Source organism: Sinocyclocheilus anshuiensis, unplaced genomic scaffold (genome assembly GCF_001515605.1).
Source record: "Sinocyclocheilus anshuiensis isolate Anshui unplaced genomic scaffold, SAMN03320099.WGS_v1.1 scaffold1324, whole genome shotgun sequence".
NCBI classification, from domain to species: Eukaryota; Metazoa; Chordata; class Actinopteri; order Cypriniformes; family Cyprinidae; genus Sinocyclocheilus; species Sinocyclocheilus anshuiensis.
In genome coordinates this window covers 19,561-29,826 of record NW_015547694.1, presented here as the reverse complement: position 1 = coordinate 29,826, position 10,266 = coordinate 19,561, and the positions used below count along the sequence as shown (strand labels likewise).

Genomic DNA, 10,266 nt, shown 5'->3' with positions numbered 1-10,266 from the left:
TGAAAATAGCAGAGGACCTAGGACAGATCCTTGTGGCACTCCATACTTTACTGGTGATAATTGAGATGACTCCCCGTTTAAATAAACAAAGTGGTAGCGATCGGACAGGTAGGATCTAAACCATCTTAAAGCCTGCCCTTGAATACCTGTATAGTTTTGTAATCGATCTATGAGTATGTCATGATCTATAGTGTCGAACGCAGCACTAAGATCAAGTAAAACTAGCAATGAGATGCAGCCTTGGTCTGACGCAAGAAGCAAGTCATTTGTAATTTTAACAAGTGCAGTTTCTGTGCTATGGTGGGGCAATCATGAATAAAAGTCCATTAACTGATCATCTTATTTCCTGTAATATTTGTATATTATTATTATTATTATTATTAGCATATTATGGGTATATTTTTATATTCGTTTATATTAGTTTTTTCCCCCTTCATTTTGATCTCGTTATTTAACGTTCTGAATAGTTTTGTAAATAATAGCCTACTGTAAATGCTCGATTATGCTTTGCTTATGCTGACTGGATTTTGTACCGGAATGCAGTTTAAAGGTTGAATTTAACATACATTTCATTTTATTTCAGCTAATTAATAGACTAGAATTATAGCTTCATTTAGGAATGAATCATTCACGTAGTTTCATTTATAAATGAACACATAAATACAATCATAAAGTCTAAACTGTATTGGCATAATTGTCAGGCGTTTACAGTATTTGCAAAATATATGGTAGCAAATATAATTATACAGAACATTAATTAAGTAAGGTTTAATTAAGTGATACATGTATTGAAAGGGGAAATAAGCATATACATAACAATAAATATAAAAATATAGCCCTAACTAGTTAATATAATAATATTATACAAATATTCAATGAAATGTTTAAAGTTGTTAAAAATGTTTTATCCATTTCTGATAATCCCGGGTTGCTATGGTCACGCAGGTTTGTTTACGCATTAAACTCGTGGCCACGAGAAAAACATGTTGGTTTTGTGGTCCAGGGTCACATTTATAATGTTGCAAAAGATTTCTATATCAAATAAATGCTGTTCTTTTGAACCTTCTGTTCATCTGTGAATCCTGAAAAATATTGTGCTGCACAACTGTTTTCAACATTGATAATAATCAGAAATGTTTCTTGAGCAGCAAATCAGCATATTAGAATGATTTCTGAAGATCATGTGACACTGAAGACTGGAGTAATGATGCTGAAAATACAGCTGCGCATCACAGAAATAAATTAGTTTAACAGAGATTCACATAGAAAACAGATATTTTAAATCACAATAATATTTCACATTTTTACTGCATTTTTTATCAAATAAAAGCAGCCTTGATGAGCAGAAGAGACTTCTTTCAGAAACATTCAAAACGTATAGACCCCAAGCTTTTGACACTAGTGTGTATAAATGTGTTTTATGTTTGTGTGAATCATATATGTTCAGTGTGTGGATGTTGATGTGTGTTCAGGCGGCTCTGTACCGACTGAGCGGTGACTGGAACCCGCTGCACATCGACCCCAGTTTCGCCGCAATGGGAGGTAAAGATGCTCTTTAACAGGAAGTGTGCCATTTTGAGGATGTTAAAGGAGACATATTATGCCCCTTCGTTTTTCCAGACGCTTGCAGAAAAAGGCTTACCAAAACAAAGTTACTAGATTAATCTTTTTCATGTTTCCTTGGTTGCTAGATGCACCGGAGACCTGATTATAGCACTTAAAACCTGGAAAAGTCAGATTTTCATGATATGTCACCTTTAAACTATTCCAGATTAATATGCAGAGTCAACCAATGGAGTGAGTTTGGGGCGTGACTATCAGTTTGACCGGCCAATAACAGAACCCGTTTGAAAACATCAGTTTGGAGACACAGAATAACACACTACAGCTTTTAAACAGTTTCTGATCATTGAAGCTTTATCTTGAAATGATCCACAGGATTCGAGTCTCCCATCCTGCACGGCCTGTGTTCGTTTGGCTTCGCCGCTCGTCATGTTCTGAAGCAGTACGCAGCAAACGACGTGTCCAGATTCAAGTCCATCAAGGTAAAACAGCATGGACACCGAGACGTGACGGGATTTGACTTTAATGACTAGGGCTGTCAATTAAACGGTGTTTATTTGGGTGCATTTAAGACTGACTGCATGATTCAAGATATGAGCACAAAAAAATAAATGAGCTACTTATATTTATATGATATGGTTTAGTTTTGCAATATCACACCAGCAAGAGTGCTGTTTTACACCAATATCTGCACCACTGCAAATGTGATATTGATTTATACAAGTTCAATAAACAAGACGTTCATATTGTGTTTAAGACTCAATATTATCCGCTTTTGCTCAATTTCACAAATGAAAATAGTTCCAATCATAGCCACAGCAGAACTGTGATGAACACACAGCGGTGATTCATTACTGAATTAATCTACGGCTCTGAACGAATCAAGTGAGTCAGTGATTCAGTGACTCGTTCATAAGGGAATGAAAGGCATCATTTCTGAATGAATCAGTCGCTTGAACAAACTGGTTGAATGAATGATTTAACGATTCACTCTTTAAGACACCTGTACTGGCGCTGTTTCATATTTAGAGTATCATTTCAATTAAAAATAAAAAAATTCATATTTCAGTATTCATTTTTATTATTATTCAAAAGTTTAATAAAAATATTTCTTTGTAAAGATACTTTTTGTAATGTCTATTCAATGCTTTTCTCATTAAGTGATCTTTTGGGAGGTGAATTCTCAGTCCAAACTGATGTGTGATTAATTGATTAATTATTAAAGTTCCGTCGCTACGACGGATTTCTGTCAGTTCATAAAGACAGTCACTTGCTTCATTCTTCAATGATTCAGCTGTTCGAACGAATCAATTGAATGAATGATTCAGTGATAAAATCAGTGACTTGCCGCCACCTGCTGGCAGTTTTAGATTCATTTTTAGCGTATAATTTCAGTTATTTGAATCATATTACATGAATTTATTTGCACTCATGCTACCTCTGAGCCTCATTAAACGTCTGAAAATGTACCTAGAAGCCACTTGAGGTGGCATGAGTGCAATTAAATTCATAAATTCATGTGGAGATTAATGTTTTAAATATAAAATTTTAAATACAGAAATATGATTCAAATAACTGAAATAAGCTAAAAATGAAACTAAATCCACCAGCAGGTGGCGGCAAGTCACTGATTTTATCACTGAATCAATTGATTCGTTCGAACGGCTGAATCATTCAGGAATGAAGCAAGTGACTGTCTTTATGAACTGACGGAAATCCGTTGTAGCAACGGAACACTTTAATCCCTGTAATTAACCTGCACATCATGTAATTAATTAATTACCAGCCCTGTTAATAACCCTAATCTGTGTTTCAGGTGCGTTTCGCGAAGCCCGTGTATCCGGGACAGTCTCTGCAGACGGAGATGTGGAAGGAAGCGAACAGGATTCACCTCCAGTGTAAGGTGAGGAAGCGTTCGCTCTCCCAGAATGCCTTGGGCCAGAGTTAGGGTTGGGTACCGAAACCCGGTACCCATGTAACCGGTATGTACTAGAACCGAATCATTTTGGTGCCATGCCTGAGCGATTGATTGAAATATTACGTTGAAACAGACATAAGAAACATCATCACCGGCATCGCACGTGAAAAATAACTGGATATGTGGATTTTCTGTGCGAGGGCGCCCTCTGGCGTCCAGTATGAATGAAACAGACATCATGTGTTTATAGTGCTAGCCAGAGTTCTGTCCTGTTTGTGATCTGTTCTGGCTCTCTAGGTGAAGGAAACCGGGGATGTGGTGCTGTCTGGAGCGTATATAGATCTACACGCAGATGCGTCTGTCAGCGCCGGGCTGCCGCAGGCACGTCAGCATTCACTCACTATTATTCACACAATCTGTGATCAGACTCGTGATGCTGCTGCTGTTCATTCACAGACGGACGGCCTGCAGAGCGACCTGGTGTTCGCTGAGATTGGACGCAGGATCAGAGACGCGGGTCACGAGCTGGTGAAGAAGGTCAACGCTGTGCTCGGATGGGAGATCAGCAAAGACGGCCGAACCGTCCGAGAGTGGAGTGAGCGAGAGAAACTAACTCATCTTCTGCTGCCTCCACCGCAAAAAATGATTCTCTTGCTTAGTGTTTGTGTCTTGTGTTCTAGTATAAATAACATTCTTGAATCAAGATGCATTTACTGTACGAGTGAAATGATTTAAGATATTAAGTCTTGTTTTCTAAAAAATACAAATATCTTGCAATGGGGCGAGAAAAATAATCTCGTTTAGCCTTTGAATTAAGATTATTTTTCTTACATCATTGCAAGATATTTCTGCTTGTTTTAATTAAAATCAAACAAAATTGTGATTTTTTTTTTTTTGAAAACAAGACTTAATATCATTTCACTCATACAGTAAATGCATCTTGATTCAAGAATGTTTAGATATTTATTCTAGAACACAAGACACTGAGTAAGTGCAAACATCTAAACATCTTTAACCCTCATGTTGTGTTCTGGTCATTTTAGTTGATGTTTAAAGCTGACTTTGCTCACGCAGAGTAAAACAACTTTCCAAACAATTGTTTGATAATCTGAGCTCATGCACCTTTTTTTTTTTTGAGGGATAAAAACTATTATTTGTGGATGATTTTGGCAATATTCACTCAAGAACTGAGGTGCATGCTCCAGAAAGAAGAACAAAGCCTGTGGCAATTGACGGAGAACAAGTTGATAAAAAGATTGAATCTATGATTCGGTCATTTGATCAGAGATTTACGAGCCGTTTTTCAAAGGCACAATCTACTACGAGCAGCTATCACATCCACAATGAGTTCAGACGGGTGTTTTTATGGCATTATAATGGTGCAAATACCTGTAAACGGACTTTTTAAAATATATTTTGCTTTCATGTTAATTTTAGTTAAAGTTTTAGTTTTTTTGTGTTTTTTTAGTCATTTTAATTAGTTTATGTATATACAGTGGGTTATATATATATATAGTTAATTTTTTATTTAATTTGAGCTATTTTGGTTGCTTTAACATTTATGTCAAGCAACCAAATGCTTTTTATGATTTTAGTTTTAGTTAACTGTAATAACCCTGCCTGGCCCTAAGTATTTGTTTTCTGAAAAATTGATCAAAATGAAGCGAGTTTATGCTGAACAAGAACAGATATCTGACAAAGGGCTCGTTTCTCTTTGAGTTCAGTTGATTTTTAGGCAGATATTTATTGTTTTAATGAAAAACTCACTTCATTTTTTCAGAAAACAAGATATTTTGCGTCTCAAGTAAGTGTATCTTGATTTAAGATCGCTCGTAATTGTCATTTAGAAAGTATTTTCTGTAAAGCTGCTTTGAAAAGTGAGTTGAATTGAATGTTTATACACTTGTACGGGAAAACTAAATAACTTGATATAGTAATTCTTGTTTTCTGAAAAAAAAAAGTATTTATTTAGTTATTTTTGATGAGTTTATGCTTAAAACAAGAAAATAAATCTCAATGGGGTAAGAAAAATTAACTTAATTCAAAGGAAAATTGAGATTATTTCTCTGACCCCATTAACAGATATTTGTTCTTGTTTTTAAGCATAAATCACTTAATTTTGATACATTTTTCAGTAAACAAGACTTCAAATCTTTATGCATTTTGCTTCTCAAGTAAATAGGGTTCTTACACCTTTTTCAAATTCAAATCGAAGCACTTTCAAGGTGCATTTTCAAGCTTTTCCAGCACGTTATAAACGGTGGAAAATTACATTTACACACATTTCACTTTAAATCAGATGTTATTGTGCTATTAAAAACTATCGGTCTGGATTGCATATAACATTGCATAATATAAATAGCCAGCATACAGTATATAAATTATAAAGTTAACGTCCATTTTAATATATTGTAAACTGTAATTTATTTCTGTGATCAAAGCTGAATTTTCTGCATCATTACTGCAGTTTTCAGTGTCACATGATCCTCAGAAATCATTACAATTTGATGCTCAAGAAGCATTTCATACTCGGTTCATATTTTGTGTGGAAATGGTGATGCATTTTATTTTTCAATAATTCAAGCATTTTCAAGGATTTCTAGCAACCCTGATGTTTCTTGATGTAAGAATCTAGGACAGAGTCACTAGCTATGTTTCCATCCAAAGTTACGAATTAAACTTGTGCGCAAAATTGGAATATCGCATAAAACATTTGCGAATAAAGCACCGTTTACATCCAGTGAGGCATGCATCGTCACCTCCTGATTAACTTGCGCTAAACATCACAAAGAAAACGACATTTGCTGCAGCAGCAGAAGGCACTGTATAGGATAATTAGTGTATACAAATAATTACGAGCTTCAGAGCGCGCAGACGAAACGCAGTCGTGTTATCTTCTTTTCAGAGCCTGCTGTTTGGGAACGCAGTTCTGGGAGTTAATTATAACGAAGCACTTTGACGAGACTTTGATTCGTTTTATCCCGTCCCATTGCAAAGTCACACGTCTTTTTTGACGTGCATTAAGGAATTTAATCAGTAAAAGTGCTTCTATCGTAGCTTATGCGCATATTTTCTTACCGGATAAAAAATGTATCCTACTTTGTTTTTTATGTACATTTTTAGAATTTATGCACATCTTGGCGTTTCTTTTTTTTATGCGATATCCCAAAATGCAATTAAAAATAGGTGGATGGAAACATAGTATCACTGCAATAATGATTCTCTTGCTTAGTGTTTGTGTCTTGTGTTCTAGTATAAATATCTGAACATTCTTGAATCAAGATGCATTTACTGTACAAGTGAAATGACTTAAGATATTACGTCTTGTTTTCTAAAAAATAATATTAATTCAAAGGCTAAACGAGGTTATTTTTCTTGCCTCATTGGCAGATATATTTGCTCATTTTAAGGATTTTTTTTTTTACAGAAAACAAGACTTTATATCTTAAATCATTTGTCATCATTTTTTTTACTCGTACAGTAAATGCATCTTGATTCAAGAATGTTATTTATACTAGAAAACCAGACACAAACACTAAGCAAGAGAATGATTTTTTTGCAGGTATTTCTGTCTTGTTTTCTAGTATAAATATCTAAACATTCTTGAATCAAGATGCATTTACTGTACAAGTGAAATGACTTAAGATATTACGTCTTGTTTTCTAAAAAATAATATTAATTCAAAGGCTAAACGAGGTTATTTTTCTTGCCTCATTGGCAGATATATTTGCTCATTTTAAGGATTTTTTTTTTTACAGAAAACAAGACTTTATATCTTAAATCATTTGTCATCATTTTTTTTACTCGTACAGTAAATGCATCTTGATTCAAGAATGTTATTTATACTAGAAAACCAGACACAAACACTAAGCAAGAGAATGATTTTTTTGCAGTGTGCTGACTCTGACAGTATTTCTGACTTGCAGCCGTGGATCTGAAGACGGGCCGCGGATCTCTGCACACTGGAGCCTCTGAAGCAGACGTGATCTTCAGCGTCTCAGACGAGGACTTCATGGAGGTGGTGACGGGAAAACTGAACCCTCAGAAGGTGCTGCGTCTCTCACACTTCTGCTCATCCATAACAACTTTTTGTTGTGCGATATATTGCTCCAGAAATTGCGATTTTATTCTCATTTTAAAGCAAGGCGGCCTACACACTTCCAAATGACAACAAGCTTTTAATTTTTAAGAATATTTAGATCATGCAAATTAAGTATCAAAATATTAGATACCTTAAAAAACCTGAATAAATACTACATAAACATTTTATAACAAAAAGTGCAAAGATTTGTCCCTGCCCTTCTTTTCTCTGTAAGTGAAGGATGCACACTATTGCTGAGAAACACAAGCACTACTCAGCACTCAGATGTGCGTCAGATCTCTAAACAAGATCATATCTGCAGATGAAACTTTGCTCGTAGAAGCATTTTTTAAATGTGAACGAGCAGCTCATGATACACTGCGTTCTGTTCGAGAAGCTGCAGAAGACACAGGCGCAAGTGGAACGTACAAAACATGCCGACATTCATTTTCAAGTAAATATAATGTGCGATATACTGCGCCACCAAAAATGAGGTCCTGTGCATGTATTGCGTGATAAGTGTATATATTGATTATTGCGACGGGCCTCGTTCTGCTCTGTGTTTGTCCCGCAGGCGTTTTTCTCCGGCAAGCTGAAAGTCAAAGGGAACATCATGCTGAGCCAGAAGCTGGAGGCCGTGCTGAAGGACTACGCCAAGCTCTGAAGATCCACGCCGTCGCTCGAAGCTTCTGAAGGAGAATCATCTCCACTAATGAGAGCACTGCAAAAAAGCATTCTCTTGCTTAGTGTTTGTGTCTTGTGTTCTAGTATAAATATCAACATTCTTGAATCAAGATGTTTACTGTACAAGTGAAATGATTTACGATATTAAGTCTTCGTTTCTAAACAAATAATCAAAATTGTTAGTTTTTGCTCAAAACAAGCAGAAATATCTGCTAATGGGGTAAGAAAAATAATCTTGTTTAGCTTTGAATTAAGATTATTTTTCTTACCGCATTAGCAGATATTTCTGCTTGTTTTGAGCAAAAACGAAGTTTTTTTTTTTTTTTCAGAAAATAAGACATCTTAAATCATTTTACCCGTACAGTAAATGCATCCTGATTCAAGAATTCTTAGATATTTATACTAGTGCCGTCAAACGATTAATCACATTTTTTGTTTACATAATATATATATGTGTGTACTGTGTATATTTATTATGCATATATAAACACACACACATGCATGTATATATTTAAGAAAAATGTTATGTTAATATTAAATATATTTAAAAAATAATATCAATGATATGAATCTACATATATGCATGTAAATATATACACGCATGTGTGTATTTATATATGCATAATACATATACACAGTACGCACACACATATTATGTAAACAAAACTTTTATTTTGGATGCGATTAGCACTAATATATACTAGAAAACAAGACAAGACAGTTTTTTTGCAGTGTGTCTGCGTTAATCACCTCATCGCTTGATTCTGATTCATTCAGACATTTCTAATACTGTACTAATGTTTATAATAAAAGATGACAATCATTAATAAAAACTCAAAAACCCAGCAAAGAACGATGGATGTTACATTAAGTCATTTATTTTCTCATTACATACAGTCATGTATATTACAGATCTCTTCATACTCGTTATAAAATTAGATTAATTTGCGTTTCTTCACATTTGAGAGGTTAAACACTACAGCCGATTCCTTATGTCATTATATCAGCAATAATCTGGGGGAAGAAAAAATGATTTTGTTTTCCAGTGCAAATATATGAAGATTATGAAAACAAGACATTTACTGGAGATGCAAAATGACCTCGGATATTAATTCTTGTTTTGTGAGAAAAAAAAAGACTGCTCATTTTAATTAATTAATATATTTATTTTTAGATTTTTATTATACCTTTTTAATGGGTTTATGCTTAAAACGGGACAAAATCAACGTAATTCAAAAGGGAAAACAATTATTTTTCTGAGCCCGCTGACAGATATTTGTTCTTGTTTTAAACATTAACTCACTTCATTTTGATTAACATTTCAGACTTATCTAAAATTTTCATTCTCCAGAAAATGATTCTTGATTTAAGGATGTTCAGATATTTGTGCTGGAAAACAAAAGGAAGAGCATCATTCTCTGCAGTGACGGGTAAAAGAAAAGCGTAAAAAATAAACCCTGAACAACGTTCCTAAAAACAAACGTCTGCAGGAGCCTCAATGATTATAAATATGCTTTATCTTTAACACAGAATAATTTCATCAAGCCTCGTGTTCAACTCCATATTTACACTGAAAATAAAAGTAGCTGTGATCTTCATTCCAGTTAGCGGCTCTGAAATCAAGCGACAGCTGATTGGTTGAGTCACAAATGGAATGATGCTTTGGCTTCACACACAAAGTGCTTCGTATTCAAACACAGGTTCGACTAACACTCATCTAACTGCATCGTCTGTGTGAGAGGAATCGTTCAGCCAAAAATCAAACCTTGTGATCATTTACTCTTCCTCAGCCTGAACGAGTGTCTTTCTTCTGCTGAACACTGAAGATGATGTTTTGAAGAGCGAACAGTTCACGGCACCGATTGACTTCTATACTATAGGAAAAAATACGATGGAAGTGAATGGGTACCGTCAACTGTCTGGGCTCTAAAACATCATCTTCTTTAGTGTTCGGCTGAAGAAAGACACTCCTACAAGTTTGAGTGTGTGTGTGTGTGTGTGTGTGCGCACGCACGTGTGT

The 10,266-nt window shown here is 35.0% G+C and overlaps 2 protein-coding genes across 2 annotated transcripts in view; one reads left to right on the top strand and one right to left on the bottom strand.

Annotated features, from left to right (window-relative positions):
* Window positions 1-8,450, top strand: part of hsd17b4 (hydroxysteroid (17-beta) dehydrogenase 4) — a 37,128-nt gene extending 28,678 nt beyond the window's left edge. Inside the window, exons 18-24 of the mRNA XM_016506333.1 lie at window positions 1,473-1,542; window positions 1,939-2,045; window positions 3,380-3,466; window positions 3,779-3,862; window positions 3,938-4,076; window positions 7,408-7,529; window positions 8,137-8,450. Of these exons, the coding sequence (XP_016361819.1) occupies window positions 1,473-1,542; window positions 1,939-2,045; window positions 3,380-3,466; window positions 3,779-3,862; window positions 3,938-4,076; window positions 7,408-7,529; window positions 8,137-8,226 (699 nt within the window). The 3' untranslated portion in view covers window positions 8,227-8,450. The remainder of the gene's footprint in view (window positions 1-1,472; window positions 1,543-1,938; window positions 2,046-3,379; window positions 3,467-3,778; window positions 3,863-3,937; window positions 4,077-7,407; window positions 7,530-8,136) is intronic.
* A 1,284-nt stretch (window positions 8,451-9,734) lies between these two features.
* The window catches only part of LOC107703624 (dmX-like protein 1), a 5,782-nt gene continuing 5,250 nt past the window's right edge, over window positions 9,735-10,266 (bottom strand). Inside the window, exon 7 of the mRNA XM_016506328.1 lies at window positions 9,735-10,264. Coding sequence (XP_016361814.1) covers window positions 10,033-10,264 — 232 coding nt within the window. The 3' untranslated portion in view covers window positions 9,735-10,032. The remainder of the gene's footprint in view (window positions 10,265-10,266) is intronic.